General features: G+C 49.9%; 1 protein-coding gene across 11 annotated transcripts in view; it reads right to left on the reverse strand.

Moving 5' to 3' along the window:
- Positions 1-27,934, reverse strand: part of RNF220 (ring finger protein 220) — a 229,888-nt gene that overhangs the window by 48,147 nt on the left and 153,807 nt on the right. For 7 of the 11 annotated variants that reach the window (XM_080406146.1, XM_080406145.1, XM_080406144.1 and 4 more), the window contains 4 exons: positions 23,540-23,585; positions 13,061-13,156; positions 8,701-8,743; positions 648-769 (listed from right to left, as the gene is read on the reverse strand). In XM_080406146.1, coding sequence (XP_080262272.1) covers positions 648-769; positions 8,701-8,743; positions 13,061-13,156; positions 23,540-23,585 — 307 coding nt within the window. Of the gene's footprint in view, positions 1-647; positions 770-8,700; positions 8,744-8,920; positions 9,136-13,060; positions 13,157-23,539; positions 23,586-27,934 lie in introns of those variants that run through there. The other 4 variants (XM_080406149.1, XM_080406150.1, XM_080406142.1 and 1 more) reach the window with 3 other exon arrangements.

A 27,934-nucleotide genomic window follows, 5' to 3' on the forward strand; every position in this document is an offset into this window, starting at 1 on the left:
TCCTAGAGCATTTTTGGGGCACACTGATCGGAAGACACCTCTCTTCACACCATGCACCTCTGAGGCAACAAGAATGAATTTGTTATCTCTACTGTGGGCTTTTCCTGAGAAACAAGCACAGAAAGCCCTATGACGCAACTCCCTCCTCTAGGGCTTGTTCCTCCTTCTTCCTTGCTGTTTTTCGGATGAACGGCAGGAGGAGGGTTCTGCTCAAATGCACTTCCTGGAGTAAGGTAGTCATGCAACATTTACAAATGCCAGTCTGTTACAAAAAAACCCAACAAAAAATATTTCTAATGTTGTCAAAGGCAGAGATCAGAAAGAACTCTTCCCACTGTGCTACATAGGAAGCATGAAGTCCTACGAAAGGCTTCATGAACTTCAATAGCTCTACCTTTAGTCTATAACTGAGTCTTCAATAACAGCAAAAGGGTGCATGAAGTAAAAAAGTTACTAATGCAACAGGAGAAAAATCCAGAAGAATTCATCTTCTAAGACAAAGAGAAGTGACTACAGATCTTAGGGAGACAGTTAGCATTGCCTGCAAGCTCAGCAATGTTAGTTTTTGCCCCATGTTAGGTCAACTGCAGACAAAGCTAGGAGTAGGGAGAAGGGAATGGCAGCTGGTGATCCTGCTGCGCCTCTACCTTTGCAAGGCATTGTTCCACATGCCTACTCATCTCCTCCTCGGATCCTGACAGAGGTCGGCTGCAGAGGGGACATACCTGCCCTTCGTCTTGCTTCCTCCGTTTCATTTTTCCAATCCGAGCTGCATGGAGAAACCAGGGAAAGAAAACAAAAAGAAAAGAAAGAAAGAAAGAAAGAAAAAAAAAAAAAAAAAAAAAAGGAAGACATGTCAAGTTTGTAGATCCACTCTTCTCTCTCCTTGCTCAGCTCCAAATAATAAACCCTTGGCAGAAATGGTAAGATTTTACACCAGAAAATTCCGCTGCAACTCCCTATTCCGGCCTCTGTAAACAGTACAGAGACTGTTACTTATCACTTCCCAAATTAAATCTGTAACCTGCGGCTGAGTACAGCCTGATTTCAGAAAGGCAGCTACTCACGATCTAATAACTAGGAGACAGAATATCTGCTGCACATCCACAGGTAAGTTACTCAAATGATTAAATACTTTCTCTTGGAAGCCTGAAATTGTTTTTGAAGTTCAGCGATTAAGCCACTGAACCCTGTTCTGGATTTTGCCTTCTAAGTCCCTGACCCATCCACTAACAATCTATTCCCTATAGAAGAACTTGCTTAGACTGTAGAAGGATGATGCAGCACCCGAAAAGCCTTGGACAAAGTCCCTAACAGTTACTACAAGGACCACCGTGTCTCCTGTACACCCTGAATAATTCCTTCCCAGAACATCACAAGAAGTCAGAGCAGCATCTTAGCAGTGGGTAACATTTATGGAAAGATCTTTGCCATGAAAATGCAACACCTATGCTAGATAGTTTGCCTCTATTTTTGTTTCACTGTTTTCACAGATGAAAACTGGGGGCTACACTGCCTTCTTGAGGGCATGCTCTGGGAAACAAACATGTTAGGAGTCACGATGATTAGAAAAAGCAGCCAAGGTAGCCTGTTGCTTAATCCAATCTCTGGTTAATTTGAGCCATCATTTCATGTGATCAAAACATCTGGAACCAAATCATTTGCATTAAAAAGAACTTCTGTCCTTTATTATGATGGCTTTAGGCAGGTATTACTGAATAACTCAATCACTGGCTGTAGGAAAGGTGCTGCTTAATTAATAAGGAAGGTCAAAATTCTGAATGAGAGACAAGGAAAAGCCCAAGGAAAGCCCATGCGATAATGAGAGATGACACTACCAAAAAGCTGCATTAGCCAGAAATCGTTACTGACATTGTGAGTGCTGTGGCACGCTCTCAAAGCCTTCATGCCTGAATACTGTAGGATCAACAGCTCCCTGCAGCCAACGAGTCAGAGAAAGCTGCTGCAATGCCAGGAAGAGAAGGACCAGGGTACGGGAAAGTTTCTGTCAATCATTTTCATGAGTTTAGTGCAGGCACGCCACCCAGTGAATTACAAAGTTTCAACTGAACACACCAACACAGACCTGAAAGGCCTCTTGGAAAGCTTTCTTGTTGGCTTCCCTGGACTCGGGACTCTCTGGGTTAGGACATACCTTCCCACAATCCAGAACCAGGGGTACTCGTCATCCCCTACACTCTCTGATGCTCCAGGGTTAAGACTTTAAATTATTCCCTGGGCATTGCTTTTCCTTACTGAGACAGATTTGTGGGAAAACTTTCAAAATCAATCTTCGCCACTAGCATCATGAAAAGAATCCTGCAAATGTGACATTTCTAGAATAAGAGGCAGCAATCCAAGACCAAAACAAGACTCTTTTTGATACCTGACACTTTGAACAACAGAGGCTCTAAAGTAAATGTACACCACTTTCATCATTTGTCTAAAATTTATTTGTTAAAGCTCCACAATCCTGTCTTGTGTTGGGTACGCCACCACCACATTGACAGCTCCCACAGCCCACTGCCTCGCCACACCCTTCAGGTATTTCAGTATTCCTATTGAGATATTTTAATAGTTTCCTTCCTAATTCTGTCTGTTTAAATCTGTTATTTTACCTATACTGTCAGCTTCTACTCCAGAAGGTAAATCACCTGACTTCCAGTCAATACAGAAGCAAAAATCATGAACCGTTACTGCCAGTTTCATTATGCCCAGATGAAATTATGTTCCACTTTTGAATAAAACTATGACTACCAACATGTTTTCTTTGTTTTCTCTCCTGTTCCTGAGCCTCCAAACACTGTCTTCCCCCTGCTCTCCGCATCATCCAGCCCTGTTAAGCAGCAGTCAGAGTTAAGCTATGCTCCCTCTGGTTTGTACTTCAGTGCACGAGAGACTTCAGAAGTTCTGTATCCTATATCCTCCAGTACGGCTCTTCCACGTAAGTTTAGGATGCTCTTTCCTTGCCTCACTAGCTCTGTACAGCCAACACAAGACAGGGGACGAGGCTGGAATCAGACACAACCTGAGCATTCTGTAGCAAACACCTATCCGAGCAGAGGAAAACAGGAACAAAGTTTTCTCTGTCCTCATCGTAGACTCCTCTTTCTCTCACCTCATCCTGTTTTTAGGGAAGGAGCAGTTTAATTATTCTGGTAGGACTCCCGGTGGCCAATCAATCCAGCTAAGTCAGTCTGCTTGGCAAGTCTGTTAATATTTTTAACTTTTTTACTGCTATCCTCCAGTACAGGCATCGTACCAGTGATAAAAGAAAGACAACTTATCTTAGGTCTTGCACTTATAAATTCTTGGGACTGTTTTGTGAGAACAAGTACCTGATCTGCTGTTGAAATGTTAGTGCAGAGCTGGGAATGGAACCTCACTCTGCTCCAGCTCCAAGGAAGTCCAGGCAGACAGTCCCTATCTTGGCTCATTTAGCTCTGCCAGGAATAAGTTCTAGTGCCACAAGTGAAAAAGCCACTGGAATAAAGAGGTGTTGAAAACAAATCCCCCTGCCATTTTCATTCTGTGGTCATTAGCAGCGGCAGTGCTGTGCCCACAGAGGCTCAGGGAGCCCCTGGTGACAGCAGAAACCAAAAGGGAATGTTGCAGCCTAGAAAGCACATCCCGAGCAGCGCTGTCCCTACCCGACAGGTCACACAGCCGGGCTATCACTTCCAATCAGCGCAGAAGGGACAGAGCAGCCCCAAAGGCAGGGGGTGATTGTGACACTGTCCCGAAGGGGAGCAGCTCAAAAGAACACGCAAGTGAGACCACAAGATTGTTAATTAGTGTTGATAGACATGATCACTTCTAATTAGCTCACTAATCCCTCTTCCCCCTTGCTCCTGTCGCAGAAGCATGGGAGAGGAAGGGAAAAAAAAAAAAAAAGCCATTCCCTCTCATAATTCAGAAAGATAAAAACGCAGACAGCGGAGGACTGGATGCAAGAGGATGGAGCCCAGGGAATGTTTTTGCACAAGGCTAGCCCATTCTTACCTCTGACTGAACAAAGACTCCACAGTTATTATTCCAGCCTTCTGCCAGGAGGTGAAGAGTTCACTAGTTTTTATTAGGATTGATAATTATTATTAGGCCATCAGAGGGCTTCCAGCACCTTTGAGGCCTCATTTTTAACAGACGCACATTACCCTACGCACTGCTCCAGCTGCATCTGCATGTTCTCCCTCAGGTTACACTAAACCATTGGGCACCCCAGGAGTTTAAGTCACCACAGCATATGAATGAGAAAGTAGCACATGGAGGTGAGCAAGAATTGGGGGCCAGAGCAAGGGCCAGCGTGTCAGTTACGGTCTCTGGCTTAATTTAGGAGCTGTGCTGCCTAAGGGAGCTGCTCTTCCCTTTCCTAACATGGGGTCTCTTGGCACTACACAAGGTGAGAAGCTGCTTGCACTAGAGGAGCATCCTAACCGCACTTGACAAAGCCTCTACTGCTGAGGGTACACCTGCCCCTGCCTTCCCAGGGGTGCGGAGAGAGGAGCCAGCTCACCCCTGCTGCCTGTGGGCAGAACAGACCAACGGTCTTTTCTCACAAGAGGCTGTCCCCATCAAGGCTGCACCTTATTAATGCCTAAAGATCATGTTATTCTCTAGCCTAGCAAAACTTCCTGAAAGAAAATCTAATGGATTTTAGTTTTCACTGGTATGTCCCTCCACAAGCAAAAATTTACCTTCAGGACAGGACACTAATTACCTCAGAAGTGCTCTTACATAGCATCTAGCAGTAGACACTATACAAACCTCTACTGCAGCATCAAAGGAGATGATTAAGTTACTAGCAATATCTCTTATGATTCCCTCCACCAGTTCGAGTGGTCCCCCGAGTCCCATGCAGACATCATTAGCAGCTCCTGCAATGGCAGGCCAATCAAATTAAGTGGAAACATTTTTGTCTTCTTTCCAGTGAAAATCATCTAGCTTTCTTCCTCCCCCACCCATCAGGTACAAGAGCACACAATGTGCTGCTGGTGGTTCAACAACAAACTGCACGGTGACCACCTCCAGGGAGGTGTGCCCAGGGAGGTGGGCTTACAGCCACCACCAAAACAGGAATCAGCTTCTCAGGCAGGCGTAAAAGGAGCTGGGTAAGGACCTATTTTACAACTCTGCTGAGAACGCCAACTTTGCAAATATCCCTAAATTGGACTCAAAGATATTAAAGCACAAGAGTTACCACCTGCTCTCTGCAAATCTAGAGGAGTTTTGTGGGGCGCTTATACTCCTTTTTGTTAGACCTATCACAAAAAGCTTCTGTGGATGATCAACTTCTCCAAGAGCATCTGATCTAAAGGAACAAAGGCAGCAATGGCAGAGCACAAACAGCCATCTCAAGAACAAGCTGAAGCAAAACAGATGGTCAAGAATGAATCTGTTTCAGAAATTATGTACAATTTGCTGCTCATCTGAGAGAACATTAAGGGCCAAATTCACAGAAGGGTCTCTGTGAGGCTTTCACACTTGCACAGCCAAACTTACTCACATGTGACTTTCAGCAACCTTCAATCTGACACTATTCTCTGCGGCTGGCACATACCTAACCTGCTGAATCCATGTTCTGATGCACTAACCCATAACTTTGTGCCTCTAATTTTGTATAACTACCTAACCTGCTCTGCACTGTCAAACTCCATAAGCATCAATTTACGGGGTGGCTTAGTTTCCAGTTTGGCAACACTGGATATAAGGCAAATGAAGGAAATGCCTTCTTTATCACATGGGTTCATCAGGAATCAGCACCTCATACTCCTGGGTTCAAAAGGACACAGCCTCTGCAAAGTGAGTTTAGCACAGCTGAGAGGTGCAGGATTAACTCACTGAGGCTGACAGGGAAGTTCAGATACAAACACTCAGCCGAGTCTCTAACATTACTCTCCTGCTTCAGAGCTTGAAAATATATTCACCTTACTTACAGTTCAATTTAAGTCAAAGGTTTGACTTACAGAATTAAAATTCTGGACCATCAGGTACCTGTGAACCATGTAACTATCAGGACCCAATCATGTTGCAGCCAGGCCAACAGCAGCTCACAGAAGACATCTCCCTCTCTACCTTCTCTTTCCTTAGCTCTTGTGCTTTCCCAAGTGACCACAACAGGATGGAACACATTGAGGCGATCTGACAGGACTCAAGCACAAGAAGCTTGGGCAGCTGAGACTTGAGCCAAGGACTATGTGGAGGAACAGCAAATACCATGGCCCCCTTTTTATGGGAGGAGTTTCCAGAAGCGATTCTGGAACTCAGCTGGTAAGAAGCTTGACAGAGCTACCAAGACAAACTGGTTACAACAATATTGGAAAGTACACTTAAAACATAACAAAAAACAAATGAAATAAATAGATTTTTCTTTGACAGATAGCATTTTCTAGATCCTAAGTTTTTTCAGTGTGTCAACAAGAATATGAAACAAAAAGCCAAATACCTTTGACCAAGTCCTACATAACTTCTGTCAGTGTAAACTAACATGGGATAAGGCCATTCTCACAGAGCAAGCTATAAAGTCGCGTGATTGATTAGAAGCTCATTAAAACACAAGATATAGATAAATAAGCATTTTTTACCCCTCAGAACACCCAAATGTTCTCCATTTGGAGCAATACTGCTTAAATAACTGTTTACCAATAACGTGGCAAAGCTTACAAATACCACAAAGTTACTTCAGTGCAAACAAAAGTGCAGAAGGAAACAAGAAAGCAGGCCGAGTTCAGTGGTCACAAATATAGTCAAATAAATGCACAGAAAGAAGCAGCATAACCTACCCAACCATCCAGCTGAATACTAATCTAACAGCATAGGATGGAACCAGGCATCAGTACAGCTCTGTTCTGGGAACAGTAGTAACCAGATTCATAAAAAGCTACAGCCAGGACGAACCAGTTCTGACCTAGTTTGACCTTCTTTGTTGACCCAAAGCACTTCAGGCAGTATTTCTGCATCCAGCTCCCTAGCATCTGGGCCTAGTACTGTTAGGGTGTACAACTGAACTGACAGGATATACTAGCATTATAGGGGCACTATATAAATTAACTGAATGTCCTCATTTGGAATATGACTGTCTGTTCGACTCACTGTACCCCAACAGGTATGTACAAAAACGATTGGAAAAGGTTCAGCAAAACCAACACAAATGCTATACAAAATTAGCAGCCTTCTTTTGGATGATGAGCCTAGGTTCACAAAAGCATCCGAGAACAGGCCCAAGAGGAGTTCCTAGATCGCAATCTACACAGATTGTGCTGCAGGCCTACTTGGAGCTAAAGTCAAAAGCATCAAGTACTACTGAGTCAGTTCAGCAGAGCACACTGTCATCAAGAGCCTTCATTCATACTGAAGGACTCCACAAAAACCTCACAAGCCTGGCTCGACTTTATTGAAAATAAGGTAACCGCACACTGTTGGCCTGAAAAAAGGTGGAAGGGGGGGAGCTCAGCCCCAGCTATCCAAAAACGATGAATAAAGTTTGACACAACTGACTCCAGAGACCTCTGCCATACAAAACAAGTCACCGCAGAGCAATACCTCAGTGTATGTCAGCTGTCTTAAGTCTGCCGGGAAAAGGGTCCACCTGCCAGCACTGGCAACTCACTGCACTCACCTGAGTGCAAATGTGAACACACCTGCCAGCAGTTACCTGTGACTGATGCAAAGCAACTCATCTCTTTATTGTATGACATCACAGACTTCCAAGTGTTCATTTTTTTGGCCCTCTGGGTTAATACTTAGAAATCTCTAAGCTAGTTCTGAATTCAGTTATGTATAACCTATCAAAGACATTGGGTCGGTAGTTTAATAACGCTTCTATTTGCTTAAGACTACGTTAAACATGTAATACTTCAGATTCAAGCAAACTATTTTGGTATGAGCACACTCTGAAGCCTTCTTCTATTTTGTTAAAAGTATCTTTTGCTCTATCTTCTAAATAAATTGCATCAGCAGAACATCACCGGTGTTATCTTAAACTATCACAGCAGGAAGCTCAAGGTTAAGAAGCCTCCTGATAACCCAAATAACCAAATTTTGACTAAATGGTACATATTAGACTGGCTAAAAACAATACAAAGATCAGATCACAGAATATTGTTATTATTTGAATACTAAGTTCCAACTTCCCTGAACTTTGGGAAAAGTTTCCACTTCTTCAGCTCAAGAAAAAACCCCCCAAACATACTTTCAGATTTTTTCTGATTTACAAATAGAGATGGGACTTTCTGCTATAACAAGATTTCTGAACACCCAGAAACACAAGAATAAAAGTAACGCACCAGCATCTGTGTGTTTGAGAGGAAAAAAAAACCAAAACAACCCCCAAAACATGACGTCAGATGCACAGACGCTCAGACTGCTGGTTTAAAAGTTTACTGCAAGATTCTGCCATGTGAGCCGCGGAAGCACAGCTGCCTGGCCCCGCGACCCGACAGCCAGGATTCGGGGCACACTTATAAGCTCGCTGGTGGGTTCCCAGCGCCGAGAGCTGCTTCGCCCGGGAACCGGGGAGGAACCTGGAGGGCTTCACCCCAGCACACCCCGCACCCCACCGGCTGCTTGGCGAAGCCCCGCCGAGGCAGGTCGCCGGGGGGACGGGGGTCACAAAACTATGGAAACTTTGCGGGAAGAGGGAGGCGCGAGAGGAGGCCCGGCGGGGCGGGGGCAGCCCGTGGCGCCGCGCGGGGCCGCACTCACCGTTCAGCCGGGTCTGCCGGTTCGCTCGCACCCGCAGGAAGGTCTGCAGAGGGGAGACAAGAGCGCAGAAGTGTCAGGGCCCGCGGGCGCCGATGTAAACAACTCGCCCCCCGCCGGTAAACAAGGGCCGGCCCGGTCCCCCCCGCCCCGCGCATCACCGGGACAACGCACCGGCCCCAGGCCTGCCGCGCGCCCCCCCCCCCCCTCCCTCCGCACCCACCTCTTCCCGGCCCCCGCCGCCGGGCCCCCTCCTGCCGCTCTGCATAGCCGCGGGCGCCGCCGGCGGCCGGCGGGGCAGCGGGGCGGTGGGCCCCGGGGCGGACCCCCCCGCGCGGCCCGGGATGCGGGCGGATACGACGCGGCCCGGCAGGCGCCGCCGATCAGCCCCCAGCGGCCGCCGCCATGTTGGCCCCGGTCATGTGACCCGCCGCCGAGCGGGTGAAAGTTCACCAGGAAACCGGCGGGGAGAGTCGCGAGAAGAGGAAGTTCCTATGGCAACCGACAGGCGGCAGCAGGGCCCAGCGAGCCCCGGCCAATCAGGGCCCCGGGGCCGCTGGAACCCAGGGGCGTCTGGCCAATCAGAAATCAAGGGTAACTGGGGCCCTAGTGTCTGGCCAATCAGGAATCAGAAGCCACTGGACACCCCCCCCTCCCCGAGGGTACATAACCAATCAGAGCCCTGGGGCAACTGGAATCCAGGGCCAGTTGGCCAATCAGAACCCAGGAGCAACTAGAGGCAGGTTTCTTTGCCCAATAGGGATTGAGCACCCTTTAGGCCCAACATCACTGGCCAATCAGGGCCCTGGGCACAACTACAACCCAAAGCTGCTGGCCAATCAGGCACCAGGGGCAACCGCTCTCCAACTTCTGTTGCCCCTTAAGGGACTGGGGGCCCGAGGGCACCAGCTGTCCCGCACCCGGGGGGTAACTAGGCCCAAAAGCCTGTGGCCGGGGGGGGGCCCAGCAGCCCCACCAGGCCTGGCCCAGCCCTACCATGGCACTCCAAAGGCACTGGGCTGCGGCGGGCGAGGCCCTGGGGAAAGGACCCCTGGCCCTCCCACCTGCCCGGTTGGCTGAGTGCGGCCTGAACAATGACACCCCCTGTGTCTGCTGGGGCTGGGCTGGGCATGCCGGCCCGACCCACCCCAGTGGCACCCACCTGGGTTTTGGGGCTCTGATACCTTCCCGGCCTTCCCAAGGAGAAGTGGCCAGTGCTGCAGGTGTGGGGGCACCCAGGCTGCAGGTGGGGTGCTGCCACCTCACCTCTGCTTTTCAGCCTCTTCCCCCTCTTGTCCTTTCTGCATTTCAGCAAACCTGGGCAATCCAACTGGTCTGGTGGATTTCTTTCCCACAGCTGTGGTGGGAGGTGGTCGCAGTGGACCAGCCTGAGGTTAGGATAGAGCTAGGGGCTAGAAATGGGGCAGCACAGGCTCCTACACACACAATCCTCTTTGTTCTCCCCTCTGCAGACTCCTCAGACTTTGTTTCTTGGAATCAAACCTACATATTGGGTCTCTGCGCTGGTACCTGACAAGCTGCTGCTCCTTCAGAGAAAAAAACCAAAAAGCCCTGGTATGTTTTGCTGTTTCAGAAGATGATGGGCAGTTAGCAAGTTCAGGTGCTGGCTGGTAAGCTTTGCACAGTGCTGACCTGCATCGTACATCTGTCTGCAAGCTGAAATGCAGTTGTATTTTCATACATGTGCTTGCTTACTGAATGAAAGCTGCTGATTGTTGGTTTTACCCCTTTGATTAATTAAGCTGTCTTTTGGGAGGCATGCTCACTGCTGAGCTCAGGTGGAGGGAGGGAAGCCCTTCCTGGACGAGGATTTTAGCCTTTCAGTTATACTTACTCCACATGTTAGTCACAAATGTTCTGTGGGCTTAGCTGACCCATGCAAGGTGGTCTCCCTCCAAGCCTGAAGTGCTGTCTTTGTGGTATGGTGAATAACTTATAATTTGCTGTTGATTTTTCCCACTGGGGATTCTGGGTTGTATCTAAATCTAACTAAAATGTCTTTATTTTTACTTGGAGCACAGGAAAAGCCCCAGCTGACAGAATGTACTGTATCTGAGAGCAACACCCACCACTGACCAAATCACAAGGTCCTGCACTACACCAGCTGCTACCACCTCAGTCCGATCAGTGTCCATGTACCAAATTCCAGCAACCAGGCTTGGCACAGGGGAGGCAAGGGGACCCCTCCTGCCCATGTCTTGGAGCCACCCCACTGCCTCTGCTGCAGCTCCTTCTCGGTGTGGAGAGCAATGCGAGCAGCCCAAATGCTGTGCAAGCCCATATTCCTGTAGCACTCCTATTCATAAATCTCATTCTTCCCTAAATATCCCCATGGTAAATAAGCACTAAGACTAAGAAAACCGAGCCACAGGAATTCTGAAAACCTATACGCCAATAACTCATGTTCTAGCGTGTTACTAATACACTGTGTATTCATGATTAGATCACAGATAACACAAGGGACATTCGTAATTCCAGCACACCTCTGCATATGGAAAGCTAAATTTTGCAGCCCTTAAAGTCACTACCATGAGAGTCTTCTGCTCTACTTGCTGAACATTTCCCTTGGTAAACCAGGAAGACTGAATTCTTATTCATATTGTGGCTTTATTAAGGGTATGCTGAGGCTTTACACAACCCTGGCACCCACTCTGAGGTCCCTTTACACTGCCAGAGCAGCATAACGCAGCCAGCAGAAGCGTAAATGAAAATCAGGCCCCAGAGGTCTTATCTCCCTGCAGTGCGGACTTACAACTCCCATTACACATTTGCATTAAGGGCTGCAACCTTCCATAAAATACACTCACAAACTTAAAACACATTGGAGACTACCTAGACTCAGCACATAGAGGGGGCTTCTGCTGAGAATATTTGTCCTCAAGTATGACATAATAAAAATTTATAGGAATGGAGAACTGCAAGGGACCACCAGTTTCACAGAGACTGAAGTCTGGCAGAGCGGGGAGGGAGGGGTGTTCTCCAACAAAGGGGGCCATGGAAAAAGTCTCTTCCTTGCCCTTTTGGAAGGAACGTGATTTATTTATTAGCCTTAATAAGCAGGCAGGAAAGAGAGTGGGATTACCTGAATCAGGCATTTCTGTATCTTCTGCAGGGTTTTGCTTCTCTTACTTTGCACCATGTCTCATTGCTCATAGAAGGGTGAAGTGACTGATGTGACACCAGGTTATAACTGAAGGCTACATGGGAATATGTAGCAAACTATGGAGGGTCTGGTCCATATTTGATAATATAAACAATAAATAGAACAGAGGACAGAGTAATGGGCAACAAATGTACAAATCTGCTACTAATAGGACCTATCTACAGGAACACATGGTTTAACTGGGGCTGCTCAGTTAAGACCCCCAGCACTGGTCACCAGCCTCTCCTTCTGCAGATCCAAACGCAGACCTGGCATAACGTAAAGTGGCTGTTGCAGGAAGACCTGATCGTCTGCCTGACTCTGGGCACAGGGCATCGCTGCAGAGCACCGCAGGATACAGGGTGATGGGCATATGCCAAGCTGGTATAGCCACGGCCCGCCCAGCCTGTCCACGTGGCAGGTGGAGGCATGCTTGCGTCTGTGCTGAAGACCACCATTAATTTGACCGCTGCCTTTCAGAGCTTACTTGAAGCCAGTGGCTGAGTGCAGGCTTGCAGCCAGACAGTTTGGATGTGTGTTGAGTTAGTCCAGTGTGCCAGCCTGCCCCAAAAGTACAGACAGACTTAAAACAAGCCAAGCCTGTACTTGTGTTGCTGCCTTTCTCATCTTGCTCCATCTCCCTCAACTTTTACCCACTGTATCACAAGTCAAGACTTGCTGCTTCCCTGGGCAGAGGGTGTTTTATAAAACACACTGGCATGGCTGTGGATGGTCCAAAACCATTTCTGGTTTGAGTGGGAGTCATGAGTCAGTTTGCCAGGCAGTGGCACACCAGTGAAATGGAAAATTTTGGCCTGCTGCAGGCTGACATCATTCACTGTTTTACAAAAAAAATCACTTCTCTGAAAGTTTCCCAGTGGCACAGGGTAAGTAATGACAAACATAGCCACGGCAATGACCAAGATGATGAATATAATGCAACAGAAACCTCTATAAAGATTTTAAGCAGTTTTGTGCAGCTGTGATTTAACGTCGGAGCTGGGAGAACTCTGCAGACAAAAGCACACCTTCACAGCCGTGCGAGGGACCCAGTGCTCACGTCCCCATGCTGCAGGCACGCGAGCTGGGGCAGTGGTGCACAGCCGAGAGCTGGGCTCTCACGCACAGAGGGCTGCAGGCACTGGGGCGAGCTGGCTCCCTGCCTAAGGCTGAGACCAGTGACGGCATCTGCCTGCTTACCTGGTATCTGTCGGAGTGATGGATGTCATCTGAGGAGTGGGGCGATGCTGTCGGAGAATCTCCTTCCCGCTTGATTGAGGCCGACAACAAAATTGACTGCAAGAGAAAGGAGAAATTCATGCTGTGAGCATTGCTGAGCTCTCTGCCCCTTGCTTGCCATGGAGAGTGTCTGCTGGGCTGTGGGGTGGCGCTGGGACGGACTGCTGGGCTGTGGGGCTGGCTCTGCTCTTCCCATGGGACCCTGCCCCACAAAGGGGACCAGGCTGCAGGGTCTAGCATAGTGCAAAGGCATCAGGCAACAAAAGGATGGGCATTTTGTCTCCAGGTCTAGTGGCTGGGGGCAGAATCAGGCCCTGCTCAAAACAGTGTGTGAGGACCACACCAGAAATTCACATGGTAAGGCGAAGGCCTGCTGATGTGGTGTGGCGCTTACATGCCCTTGTCCACCCCTCTAAGTGCCACTAAATCTCTCAATAGCTTTGTAAACTCCACTAAAGCTCTCAGCACCTTTGCAGTGCAGCTACCTCTTCCTTCTGTAATGATGCCATTTATTTTAATAAGTAGCACAGAAAAAAAGGGCCTTTTAGAAGGTGAAAAAGATCAGTGATATCTGAGACCTAAGAAATCACTGATAAACTTCAAGTCAATAGTAGGTAAGTCTAAATTCTACACACAGTGAACTCTAGCAGGAAAATTACTGTGGGAGTTTGACAGTGCATAAAAAAATGTACACTGAGTTGCAAGTGAACTTTATTACTAGAAGACTTTGAGGGAAAAATGCAATTTAAAATTCTAATTTAAAATATAAATTAGCTAACTAGGCTAAATATAGCCCAATACATTGTAAAAAATGTACACTAGAAATGCAGCTCTCCAGATGTTTGTTTCTGAGAATCAGCTGGCAAGATTTGACAATAAATGACTGCTCAGAGATGTGTGTGTTTGCGAAAGGAAGTGTAGATATCATCTGAATTGGACAGGTCAAGTGTGGTGACAACATTATTAAAAAGCATAATACCTTGGAGAAAGGCAAGTATTCCAGAAATATTTGCCTCTGGGCTGAAATGAAATGTGAAAAAATGTGCATTTTTTGTAAAAGATATGAGCAAGTGGAAAAATGAGTCAGCATACAAATCGGTTCAGTCAGCAGGATGCGATCCCCTGGGCTCGGACAGCTCTCCCGGTGAGAAAAGCACAGCAGCGCAGTCGGGGTGGGCATGCAGGGAGGGCAGGCTCGGGATGGTGGTGGGGGAGGAGAATTTGGGATGATAAACCCTATGTTGGCGTTGAACATTTGGGATGTTCAACTCCATGGGCGTGAGCTGCCAGCCTTGCCACGAGGGCAATAGCCACATCCCTGTCTGCACTGCGCTGCCATAAAGCATAGCTCTACCGACCATGACGTCCTGAAAGGAATTCCCTGACGGGTGCTCAGTTATCTCCCTGGACATGGTCCCTCCTGCCAATGCTGAAGGCTGTGCTGACCAATTCTCGGGGCTGGCACGCTCCTCAGCTCAGCCCGATGGGGATGCCAGTCACTGGGAGGGCCAGTGGTAGCCTGTGGGGCTGGGGGCTCCGGATGAGGGCTGCCCCAAGACACCAGCCTCTGCTTCCCAGGGCAGAGATGGGCAGAGCAGGGGGGCTCTCCATTGCTGGCTGAACCCAGCTGGTGATGAGTTTTGGTGAGCCGCTCACGTATTTCTGGAGAAGCCCACTGATAACCATATGAAGCCACCAGGAAAATTTCTGCAGAGTGCAGACCCCAAGCTCTTGCTGTTGTTTATTTTCTAAATGGAGGATGAGGAACATTTTTGAAGAAGCAGGACTGCACATACCCTATAAAGCAGAGGGATGTGAGCTCAAAGCCTTCAGGTGTGACTCAGACCAACATCCCTGTTTGCAGCAGTGTTAATGTCCAACCCCTCCTCTAATAAGCCAAGCACTCTGGAGCTGGGAGGGTGAAATCTGTTTTGTCTTCCAATGTATTCTAGAGAAGGTGAAAAAATACCCATCTCCCCATTCCTCCGCGACAGACAGACAAACCCTCCCCACCTCCAGCTTCCCGCTCAGCTTCTGGTAGCTCTAATCCAATATTATTATGTGAAAAATGGTTGGGCTAGCTATGGAGACAGTAAATTAAACGTTATGTATTAGTTTTTAGCGTGTGGTCCCAGGAAGAATGCTGGCCCCATTTATTCCACAAACCTCCTGAGCACCATGGCGATGACCTCTGGAAAAACGCAGGGCTAAACTAATCCCAAAGATGTCAATCTCGAGGCCTCTTCTACATACACTTGCAGTTTAGATTAATAAACTGTCTATTTTTAAATTGTGTGCAAGCACTTCAATTCTAAATACCTCGCCAGCATGTTAAACACAGCGTTAGAGATGCCAAGTCACACTTCCCCTTCACTCTTAGGAAACTTGACTTCATTTGTTTTTCTCATTTCCATGCGCTGTGCCACACTTTGCCTTTCAGGCAGCCATGGGAGCAGGCAGGGATGCAGGCTTAGGGGCTAAGGGATTAGGAGAGCCACTTGCCATCAGGGTCACTTTCATTTCTGCATTAGGCCAGCCTCTCTGCCATCCTGATTTTGGCCTATTTTATCCCAAATTGTCATGTTGGGGCTGTTTTCCAGTGATTAAGCAGTGAGGATGCCTGGCCGCAGCACACCAAGCCAAGGATGTTCTGCCCCCCGCACTCACACTGCTCATTCCCACCTGGGTCGCAGCAGGCGGGGAAGGGACAGCGATATGATCCCCGTCCCTATCTCAGCCAGCATCTGGGAAGACGGCTGCAGAGGGAAAAGGCAGCCTTACGTGTGTCCTCCCAGCCCTCGTGCATGCTCGCACTGCAGGGCAGACTCAGATTCTGCCATCCCACCCCAAAACCACGGTGCTGGGTGCTCTCCGTGCAGACAGGCATGATGTACAGCTGTGTGGAGATGCTCCTGGCTTTGGGGACCAGCCGCCTCACCACGGAGGGAACAAGCCTTGATGGTGAGATACCCCTTTTTCCCCTGGGAAAGGCCACCGGCCATCTCATCCCCACCTGGTTGCCATTTCAGCCCAGCTCCCCTTCAGGTGCATCTGAGTGGGGCTATTGGGGTGAGAGCACTCGTCCTCCCTCCCTGGTCCCCCCTCCCCTGGCGAACCACGGCTCCTAGCATGAAAGATGGGGCAAGGGCCTTGTGCGAGCGGCTGTGCAGCTCATATTTCTCCCTCCCCTTTAAATCATCTCTCCGCTGGGTAAAGGCACTCTCTGCGGAGGTTATAAACCCTGAGAGGATCAGCCTGAGCATTACACCTGGGGCAAGCTAAATAAAAAAAGGTCACCGGCGCTTTTTAAACATGGACAAAAAAGCAGTAAAATGTGTTTGGAAAAAAAAATCTGGCATTAAATCATGACTTTTTGCCTGGCTTGCCTCATTAAAAGTGGCCTTTTGGAAGGTAAAATTATCATTGTAAGTGATAAGATCTTTAAGAAAATAATTCACAGCTTCTTCACCCTTTAATATGATAGCCGCCACCGGCTAATTTTTTTCTTAATGGCAACGAGGCCATCAATCTTGTCTGAGCCCTGCACTCCCTCCTTCCTCCTGCCCCTCCTGCCGTGCTGGGCAGCCATGGCCCCACTTGGCGTTTCCTTCCTACCCCTTGGAGCCCTGCTGTGCCGTGCCAAGGGGAAGAGACATGTCTGGATGTAAGGGCTTTACGTGCCTGTGTCCATGGATCCCGGCAGATAGCAGAGGCCATGTAAGCCTTGCTCGTGCCATGAGGTTCACACTCTGGTAGCTCCCGACACCCTCCACGGTCCGTGCAATTCTGCAGAGCTGAGCTGCAGCATCTGCAAATGTTTCGGCGGTCTCATTGCAATTAGGAACAACATATAGTTTACGTATATAAATACCCGGGCAGGATCGGCATGAATGCGCATCGTGCAGCTGGTGTGCCAGCTGCTGTGAGCCTAGTCCATCGCTCTCCGGACCCGCTCCTCGCTGCGGGAGGAGGAGCTGTGGGCAGCTCCAAGGCAATGCTGGCAAGGACACGCGTGCCAACGCGTCGCTGGCTCCGACCCGCAGGCGCTTGAGGTGTGGGCCCAGGGCAGCACGAGGGGAAGGGACGGGTGTCAGGGTGCAGCCGCCGGCCCGAGGAAATGGATGGAAATTGCTGGCACGCACCGCCCCCAGCCCTGAGCGCTGCCTCTTGCCGCAGCCGGGGCAGGTGTCAGTGCTGGGGGAGCCCAGCCGGTGCCTCTGACATTCCGCTGCCTCTCAAGGCCAGTCATTTGAGAGTATTAAAGTGCTGGACTCTTGCTTTCTGATAGCCCTGGAAAAACACAGGGAGTCTATTTTTCTTAAACAATCCATCACAGCTGCTGTCAGCAGAACAAATACCCTAACCCCGCTTTTTATGTATCTATATGGCCTTTTTTTATTTTTTTTTTTTTATTTTGGCACAAAGTGTTCCCTGCTTGATGCATTCAGCTTTAACTCTGCCGTCTAAATAGGTACTTATCACTTAACATGGAGGTGATGGCTTGACATGTTTTCTGTCTCCTGCCCTCCCCTCCACCGTAGGGAAGCCGTCAAAGTGTTGCTAATAGCTGTTATCACTTGGGAACTGTAACCCGAAAGCAATGAATGATACCAGGCCTTGCTGCGATTTTCCCCCTTAACTCTGCTAGCCATTTTTTATGTTATTGCTGGAGGATTCCTGACATAAAGATGCTACTATTAGAGCTGAGTTTCCTAGAAGCTTTTGGAGGGTCCACATTTGCTCCTGGGAAAGTTAGGGGTAAAATTATCTAGTGGCTTTTAGCTGGCAGAGATAAAGGTGGGATGGAGCTGGGGATGAAAGGCTTAAATGTGAGAAGCGTGTGAATAGTGAACAGAAATAATGGTATCAGCAGCTCCTGGCCTTCGCTGAAAGATTCCAGTGGTCTGCAAGCAGAATGAGCTTACAGAAATGTGAGCTACTAATTTATTTCTGTGCATGTTACAGTCACACCTGGGATTGTAATCGAGCTCTGGGTCCTCTTGGGCAAGACACCAGCTACACGGCGGGGAAAGGGGCCCGTTCCAGGACAAGTGCCCATTGGCACACGGGGGATAGAATGGGAAGGAGGTCTGGCCACGGGCCGCCGGGTCTGCCAGCCTGCCCGGCTCCCCTCTGCAACCACATCCCTCTCTGCTCCTCCTGCCCAACACAGCGGTTTCCCCCATACTAATGGGAGGGCACAGCTGTTTGGCCCAAGGGGAGCGAGGGCCTTTGTTTGTTCATGGGGTAATTTGTTTTATGGAATAAAACCTGGCAGAGAGATTTTTGGAGTGGCTCTGGTATTCGTCACCCTGGAGTGGCAGGGAGTGCGGCCAGCCAGCATGCTTCCTACGTAATTTCCCCTCCTTTGCATATCTGTGGGCTGTTCTCCTGTCCCTGGCTTGGCCATAGCTTTGCCACAATATTTGGATTTAGCTTTTTAATTTTTCCTTGTAAATCACAGCTACAGAGGGAGGGTGCACAGATATGGTGAGTGACTTCTCCAACCCCCCCACCAGTGACACAAGAGAAGGAGTTAAAACCCCAGGGCCCTGACACCCGTCCCCTTCTCCTACCACCAGACATGATACGGAGAAGTTAAATGATTGCGCTAGAAATTTCATCTCGAGCGAGGCAGCTGGGAAAGGCTTAATACAGACATTCTGTCAAGGTTTAAGGCTCCAAATCTTGCTTGCTTCAAAGCTCTTTTTCCTTGGAGGGCTTTAGTGGTCAAATTTCCCTCTAGATGCTGTAATTCTCTCTCAAACTGCTCGGTGAAGCTGTAAAATCACAAGGGTGGAGGTGGGGGGGTGGGGAGGGGAATCAAAGGGCTCTGGCACTGTGGCTCGGTTCCCAGCTCTGCTGGCGGTCTCGGAGCAACACGATGCTGGCTGCCTGCCTGCAGGCACCCCCCAGGAGCTGGGTGCACACCTAAACCAAGCGGCCACAAGCCTCTTCTGGGTGCGCGAGGTGGGGTTTGCTCCTGGCTGCTCACATCAGTGTGTGTTTGCAGCAAGCGCCGGTGCATGGGACAGACTGTTAGTGGCAACGGCAATTTGCAGTCATGTATTAGGAAGCAGCAGTGGAAAACGAGCGCTGAACCCGCTGTGAGAGCTGGTGTGTTTCATGGGGCCCAGCCTCTTCTTCCTCAGTGGTCACTACCAGCGCTTTCACAGGGGCTATCAGTTCACCTGTTAGGTTCAGGGGTTGAGGTCTCTCCGGGCACAGATGATATCCCACCTAAATGACAGCCCATGGAGGGAAAGCCACGAGCCAGACATGCAGTGGCAAAGAAGCGCTCTTAGATGGCTAGGAAGACCTGGGGACACTGGCTCTCAGAGCTGCCACTTGCTGCTTAAGGGAGAGCAGGAACAGCTGGACTTATGCTGCTCATACACCTCACCAGCATGGGTTCAGCCCAACGTGTGCTCCTGTCCTACACAACCCCTTGCAAGAGGCAGCCAAGGCAAGAGGGGAAAGGCAAGGGGGGAGCATGAAGCCCAGGAGCGATGGCCAGGGGAACTGCACGCTGCTGGCAGTTATGTACAGATTCCTGGGCAGCCACAAGGCTGGATGGAGCCTGCAGTGTGGTCCATATGCCTCTGCAAGGCATCCCTGCTGCCTGATCTGCCTGAGGCACAGCCTCTGGCCACGCTGGGGAGTGCTGCAGGGAAGCTCTGGGCTCACAGAGGTCTGGGGCATGGCTGGCTTGGACACACCTTCAGAAAGTGTCCTCCTGAGTGACTCGTGTTGGGCTGCCTCGTGGTGACCAGGATGGCAGGGAAGGTTTAGTGAGCAACTGCACTGGTGAATGGAACTATGGAGCCGCGGTCTCTAGCTCAGTAAAAGCAAGGACATTTTCCATCACTTTACATAGGCGTGAAACATCTGTTCCCACTGACACTGAAACTCCTCTTTGGTGAAGAATTTATTTTCCCACCCTTCCTCTTTCTCCTGATGTCTCAGGCATGTCATCAGAGGAGGAGGCTACGGGTGTCCAGGACTGTCCTTGAAGTCCAATGCCTAAAGAATACCTTTCCCAGAGCAGTGCCACTGGGTGTGCTTTCTGCAAAGGAGATGAGCTTTCAGCATCTTTATGCACCTCTGTCTTCTGCAAAGTATAGGTGTGAGGCAGCCCAGGAAGAGCAAGTCATTGGCCTGACCTGTGGGGGCTCAATGGGCTACCTGGCTCTCAGCGACACGAAGATCCAGCCACCAAAGGCTATCACAAGCCTTGTGGGGAGCATCCAAGCATGGATTCAGGACAGAAACTGCAGCTGGGAGGAGACAGTGGTGTTCCCCTTGCTATGTGCAGGCCACAGGACTTCTTGTAGACACCAGGCAGCTACCTCAGGCCCTTTTCCCCAGCCAGAGGCTGGCAAAGCCCAGCTTGCTGTCACCAGCTTTCCTAAGAAAGTGGCACTCAGGGTTGGATAGAAATCTCATCCTGAGACTCACTGCGCAGGTTTGTCATCTGCTTGTCCAAGTGGCTTGTCCACACTGGCATACCACCATCGATTGGGCTTGGTCTCTAATAGAAAGCAGACGAGGATCCTGAGCACTGCAGAGCTACGTGGTGCTCAGCACTGCCCTCCGAGCTGCCTGTGCAGGGAGGGAGCCCAGGCACCAAGCAGTCGCGCTGGCTGGAGCCCCCCAGCTCGCAGCCCTTGCTTGGCCATCACTGCCTCCGTCCGCTCCAATAATAGAAGAACCTGATACAATAATTCTGCATTCATCACATCCCATGTTGAGTGATTGGATTTTCTTTGACATATTGCCATGAAAATTGACCCGGTGCAGTGAGTGACAGCTCTTCAGGGGCAGGAACGCGGCGAGCAAGGAACATGCATTTACATCTGGGCTTTTATTGGCAGGAGAGACGTTTGCAGGGGCAACTGTGGGGAAGGGATGGGAGCAGGGCAGGAGACAGAGCACAGGGGGGTTAAATCCCCTGTCCCCAGCTGCATCCTGGGGGGAGCTGCAGGCCAGTGCAGAAGCAGCAATATGGTAGTGAGACTGTATGCAAAGGTCCTAAATGATCCCTGAAGTGGTCTTAAAGCCACTGGTGATCACAAAAATAACGTGGCTAGACTGCACCCACCCCAGTTCCTATGTCTGCGAGTGGGACCAACCTGCCCCTGCCTGTGCTGCCAGGGGATGCTCCTAAGGGATGGGGAGGTGCAGCCCTGCTGCTGAGCTGCTGGCCCTTTTGTCGGCACTGGGAGAAGGACCAGCCAGGAAACACTGCAGCAGTCCCCGCGGTCCTTGTGATGCCTCCCACCGGTTCCTGGGGTGGGAAGTGGGACACGGCAGAAGTCCCAGCTCTTCCCAGGCAGTGCCTGCCAGACCTCCCGCAATGCCTGGGTGCCTGGGCATGTCTGTCACCATCCCTCTGCCTGGGACTCCTATTAAGGGTGACCCAGACCCAGCTTTGTCCCCAGCAGGACTTTCTTGGAGGTACTGCACATCTCGATGGGCTGTTTCCACCCCATGCTGCAAACACTCAGTGGGCACAAAGGGAAAGAGCAGCCTTCATCTTCCCACCACCCTCCTCCTCAATCCTGCCTGGTTACAAAGGGGCCTTTAATACCAAGCTCAGGTGAAGGTGACAGCGCTGTGCCTTCCCATGCCACACAGGACTTGTCTCCCAGCAAAAGCCACCTAGAAATAATGAATCCTCCTGGGCTGAGAGGCTTTCAAGCTCTCTGAGAAGGGAATGAAAGATTTCCTGATTTCACCCTCTCCCTCCCTGCTCTCCTGGCTTCTTGAAGTTAATGTTCTTAGCCCCAGACGTGACGGGCAAAGGGAAGAGATCCATGTGGTGACAGGGGACGATTGATCTCTTTTACATAGAACGACGCTCCAGTCCCAGTTTAATCCCCTCACTCAAGGCAAATGGGATTCTTTGTCAATGGAAACTTCAAAAGCCCGGCCCTGCCGCGAGATGGACCTTCTTCTTTATCTGGTCTCTGTCAGTCACTCGCTGCATTTCCCTCCAAACAGCTAATCTGTCTTCCTAGCCGTCCTTCTCCCTCGCAGGCGATGTGTTTGGGACTGTTGAGTTATCTACACTCAGATCTGACGAGGAGGGAAAGGGGAGCTTGCAGAGTCCAACTGCTTTCGTTTTGCGGGTGCCTTTTCCAGCTCTTTCGAGACAGCCTAAGGCAGCCTCGGGCTCAGTGGATTGTCCATGGAGGGTGGGTTTGGGGATTGCTTTCTGCTCTTTCATGGGAGAAATAGTCAGGTCTCCACATTCCTCCCAGTATCTGCAGGACAGGGCATGTGAGTCAAGGGTAGTCACGCAGGAGATGGGAATGCCAATGGTAAGGAGCACTATGGAGGATCACTGCGATCTTTATTTTCTCTTGGAGGATATGGGAAATTATTGGGCTTATCTAAGAGGTGTCCCTGCCTCTCAGGAACTCAGGTCAGCATGGTGGCTCCCCGGGCCCTGGCTTGGCAGAGCAGACAAGGTGTTGGTGTGCTTGGTAAGACACCCAGCCCCAAGGGGAAAACCTAGAACAGAAACATCAGTCTCTGCTGCTGACATCACATGCCAAAAATGACCCAAAGCTTCCAGAAAAAAACCAAAGAGAATGAAACCTGAAGTTGATTCTACTAAAACAACCATGAAGACATCTCCCATGAGAGATGCCCTGTGCTTCCCTGGAAGCCAGGAGCCTCCCTGTCTCGGACTGTGTCACCAGAAGCATAGGAGAGCCTGGCCCACTTGCATTTACCTGTCTTGGGGAGCACAGCATGGTCTTCAGAGGTGCAATGCCCGGCTGCCCTGCAGTGCTCCCTGCCACCCACTTGCCTGCCCAAGCTCTGGTCCTTCCCACTGCCATATCATACCAAGTCCAGCTAAGAGTGATACCGATTAGTAAATGATGCCCTTTGCAGTGCTGCTGTGATGCTCCACGCATTTTGTATTTTTGCATACTGAGCCAAGGCATGGAAGGTGGGTCCTGGGGAGGAGGATGAGGCTGACACAGGGCCTTTTAGAGATTTGGGTTCCTCCTCAGGTGTTCTTCGTCGCTCCCATGAGGCAGTCCCACTCCCTTCTTCCAAAACTGGCATATGGCTCTGGCTCCAGGAACTCCTGCACATGATTTCCCAGGCTGAGCTCAGCCTGCGTGTGATCAGCTCTCATTAGCTGTCATTAGACACAATCTGGAATCCCAGAGCCTGCTGGGTCCTTCAGCTCCACCATCCCTTGGCTGCACGGGGAACAAGAGAGCCTCATGCAGGGACTGGGCCACTCCAACCCAGTGGGTGAATGGGGGCAGTTGCATCCCCCAGTGCTGGCAAGTCCCCACAGCATGGCCACCTTCCTGGGAGACACTAAGTACCAGGAACAGGGAATAGGCTGGGAAGGTGAGTGGATGTAAAAAGCATCCTTCAGGGGGGGCAAAAGTGTGCCAAATTGTGGTCACTTACCTTGGGGGTGCCTGCTGCCATGGCATCCTTCAGGATGGAGCTCTTGCTGCCAAGAGAGAAGAGAACAGGGTCAGAGTCACAAACCCACTGCGGTGGGCAAGGGGGTGGATAGATACTTCAAGGGATCTCGTGAGGTCAAATAGCAAAGTGCATGGCTACCCTTCCCTAGACCAACGAGAGCCTCCTCACCATGACCAGAGGGGCACGGAAAGGAGGGCAGTGCCGACTGTCTCTCCATCTGGAATAAAATGGTCCTACAAGTGGACCCCCCTAAACCCAGACACATGATCCAGAGTAAAATCCTGACTCTCCCCCTTGTTGGGGGCTTGCACAGCTCCTCTCCTAGCCCTGGGTAAAAGCAGGGAGCAAGCCCGCAGGGGCATGGGGAAGAAATCCAAGGAGAGGGGAGAGGAGGTGGTGAGCTCTGCATAGGGTCAGGCACAATAAAAAAAAAGGAGGGAAGGAAAGGGAGGGAGATTAAATCGACGTAAGAGCAAGGGAAAGAAGATCCCCTCAGCTCCAGCCATGCTGTGGAGGCAGCTGCTCTGCTGGAGGCTGGAGTGATTTGTTAATTCAGCTTGTTCCCCATTTAGCAGGGAAGGAGGTCCCTGCCACAGCGCTCCTCCTCGCCTGCCCTCGCCAGCGGGAGATGCTATAGATTTAATAACAACTTCCCCCCTCCAGACAGGTTAAACTTGAAACAATTACATATCAAAGCCGACATGGCGGGGAGGCCTGCACTGTAATTTTTTGGTTATTAAAGTAATCTCTCTCATGTAAATTCTCCTGCTAACATGCTGCAAACAGCATTAGGAAATAAATTATTTCCCCATGATTCGATTTGTCAATGCAAAGCACCTGCAGCAGGCAAAAGGCTCTTGAAATATGTTGCCAAGCCCAGTGCCTGTGCTTGTAAGTGCTTGCCGGTGGGGCGGCTGCCTCCCACTCCCCATAGCCCCGGGGAGATGATGGATGGGTGGCTGGGTGGAGGGGGGAGGATAGCAGGGGGAGGTGGAGGTTGGGGAAGGGGGGGGAATGGAATTGTGTTTAATAACAAAATTTGTATGCAAGCCTGCATCCCAGGCTAAGGATGAGTGATCGGCAGCCAGAAAGTATTAAAAAGCCTCGCTAAACAGATGCTGACAATAGAACAAGACATATCAAATCAGATCTACTTCAGAAACATTAATATACACACGCACACACGCTCGCCCGCGCGCGCGCACCCGGCTCCGCACACCCGCGCTCCTTTCTTCTCAATCACAGCAATATGGGAGACATCAATAAATTTTTATGAGACTTTTAGAAGATCAACACGGTACTAGATGTGACAAAAAAGCAATGTGCCTGTCATGTTCGCTTTGTCGGGGACACTTTAGCCCCAGATGCTGAGCTGCAGTGCCAGCGGGGAGAAATTGAATTTGGCTGGCTTTAATCTGCCTTGATTTGGCAGATGGCTGGGTGTTATGAAATGAGCAGGGATGGAGGAAGGTGTTTTCTCCCGGGGCTACGGTCCTCCTCCTCTCCCAGTGCCACTGCCCTCGCCCCCTACCCCGAAATGCGGGGAAACACAGTTATTCACGGCCATCAGGTCACCCCAAACGCCACAGCTCTGCTCCTGGAGAAAGTGACTGTGGTTCCCGGGACCACCGACCGACAGGCTGGGGCATCACCTCCATCACAGCCCCCCTTCCCTGTGGGGATGTGCTGCCAGATGTTTGCTGGGAGGTGCAGGGTGCCCCTCATGTCCTGGCCCCCATCTCTGCCCCCACGACTCTCCGGAGGTGGCACAGAGCAGGGTCAGTCCCTGCTGCCCCCCAAGATGCAGCCCTGGCACCACCTCAGCCCATGCCCAAACACGTGCAATGGGAAAGATTTCCACCCCCTTCCCCATCTCCAGCGTTACCTTGAATTTCTCAATCGCCCAAAGTGTGAAACAACTTTTTTTTTTTCTTTTATAATCCAAACGCCAGGTTAAAAAAAACAACTCATTTCCTCCCTTTTCTTGTTAAAGGTGTTTAAAATCATTCCTTTTTGAGGGAAAGAGGAAGAATCTCATTAATTCCTCCCAGAAATGGTGTTAGTGCCAGGAAACTGCAGTTTTCAGGATGAGAGTTTCTCTGGCCATCTGAAAGCCCAAGCCTCTTCTGTTGGGTCTGATGAGGAAGGGGGCTGACTTAGATAACTTGGCAGAGTTTATTTTATTCTTCATTTGGAGGACTATTAAGAACAACCCCCCTTTCTTGCAATTTAGCCCCACTCTATTGCTCATAAGAGCTTGCAATTTGTTTTTATTCATTTCCAGAGATGATTCAGGAATGCGCACAAGCTCTGGTCATCCAAGTCCCAAGACGCTGCAGTTTAAGGGTGCTCTCCTCCACCCTGCTCAACAACCCCCCAAATTACAGCGGCTGCAGCCCCTGCACCTCTTAAGGATGCTGGCAGTGGGCTGAGAATCGAAAAGCCGTCAGCAAAGAGAAACCTTCCCCTCCATAAACACCGCAGACAAATTAAAAATGGTAAAAGGGAAATCAAGACCTTTAAAGTTCAAACACTTTTCAGTGCCTTTTAAAGTTTTTTTGCTCTAGGCCCTTGCAGAGAGCACAATCTTTGGAGACCTTGGGATTCTCTTTAATCACCCAGCCAGGCTGCAGTGGTCTGAAATGATTACACATTTACATAGTAATAACCCCAACACTCCCCACATTATTTCATGGCTAGCATATTTCCACTCGGCGAGTGATCCATGTGTTTTAAATTATAACCTGTACATAGGAAATTAGTTACTAAGTACGATATTCACGGGCTCGTCTGACACTTCTAATTAAGGTGATTTACACAGAATTATCCTATGAAATAAAAAAATGGTGTTTTGCTAGCTAATAAAATATAATTACTACCCACTTTTATAAGTTACAGTTAGTTTTAATCTATTTGGGGAATTGTTTATCTAGTTCATTACAGCAAAACAACTCCTTTCCCTTTTAGGCAACCCCCCCAAAGTACCAAGGAAGACAAGAAGTGCCCTGGAAAGACCCAGCGATTTGGGTAGCTGCCTTCTCTCTCTCTCAATAACTTTGAACTTCCAAGCAACATGAGGCTGCTTCCTCACTGGCTCCCTTTCATGGTGCTGAGACACCGGTTCTGGCCATGCATTCCTGCATCCCCACACGTTTGGGTGCCCTGCACCTCTCTGGGGGCAACATAAGGTCCCTGCTTTGGTGCTGCTGGAGGGCTCTGCCCAGCCGTGCAGCTGCATCACCCACTAACAGGAGCTGCACAGCCAGGTCCCCACGTGCTCCAGGGCACTTGCTGGGGACTCATCATTCCGCTATATTAGGGCACATCAGCTTTAAGAGGAACATTCACTCTCAGCCAGGCCTTCCACAATGAAAGCAAGACTCAGGCTACACCACAGACATGCAGATGTCTTTTAACACTAGGCAGATATTTGGTTAGGAGCATCCCCAGATGCAACTGGGTATCCCTTGGCATCTCCCAGAGCAAGCCCCAAGGGAGCTGTTTAGACCCAGTGCTTCAGCCATGGTGTCCAAAAGGGCAAAGAGCAGCTCAGCACGATGGATATGTTCCCCCCTTACCACAGTCCTGGGGTTTCTCTATCCCTGCCATGGCTGTTATTACACACAATGACCTTCAAGCTTATTTATTTTCTTTCTTACGGTCCTGCCTTTTAAGATGTGCTTGCCATAGGAAAAAAAAAAAAAGTGTTATGCAACGAGTGGTATCATCCCCATGAATGGAAGCTGCTGCTTCCCACTTGGAAAACCCAGGGTGTGAGCTGAAAGTTAAGTGATCTGACAGCGCTTTACCATGAGCAAGATGGTACTTGTCCTTTTCCTTTAAGCCCTTGCTCTTGCAAACTGTTGTAGGAATCTCAGCTTTCCTCCAAAAGAAAAGAGAAATTTTATGGGTGCCCCAAGTCAGGAGACAAGCAGAAGCCTTACTTCCCATGGCAGATGGCCCATCAACTGCCAGACAGAGGACCACGACCCAGCATGTACTCTTGGTGCCCAGAGCCCACCACATGCAGGCAGGGCCCTTGCTAACCCTCCAGCCCAGGCAGAGTCCAGTGCCAGGCAGCTGCCCCAGGGAAGCAGAGGCAGGAGCCTTCCTCCTCTGCACTCACCGCAGCACGCACACTGACTGCCACAGCACTGGGGCATCACAGCAGCATCCCTGAGCAAGGGTTGGAAAGCTCTGTTGTAATTGTAGCTACAGCTCGAGTGAGGAGAGCAAGCAAGCGAGCGCGATGTGCTCAGAGTGGAAATCTGAGCACAGAGCAGTGATGGGACTTGCCTGAAGTCTCGGTGCAGCAACAAAAAGGCCAGAAGCAGCTCCGATGCTGTGCTTCAGCCCACCACAGCCTCCTGGGCT

This window comes from Falco punctatus, assembly GCF_963210335.1.
Source record: "Falco punctatus genome assembly, chromosome: 11".
NCBI lineage: Eukaryota > Metazoa > Chordata > Aves > Falconiformes > Falconidae > Falco > Falco punctatus.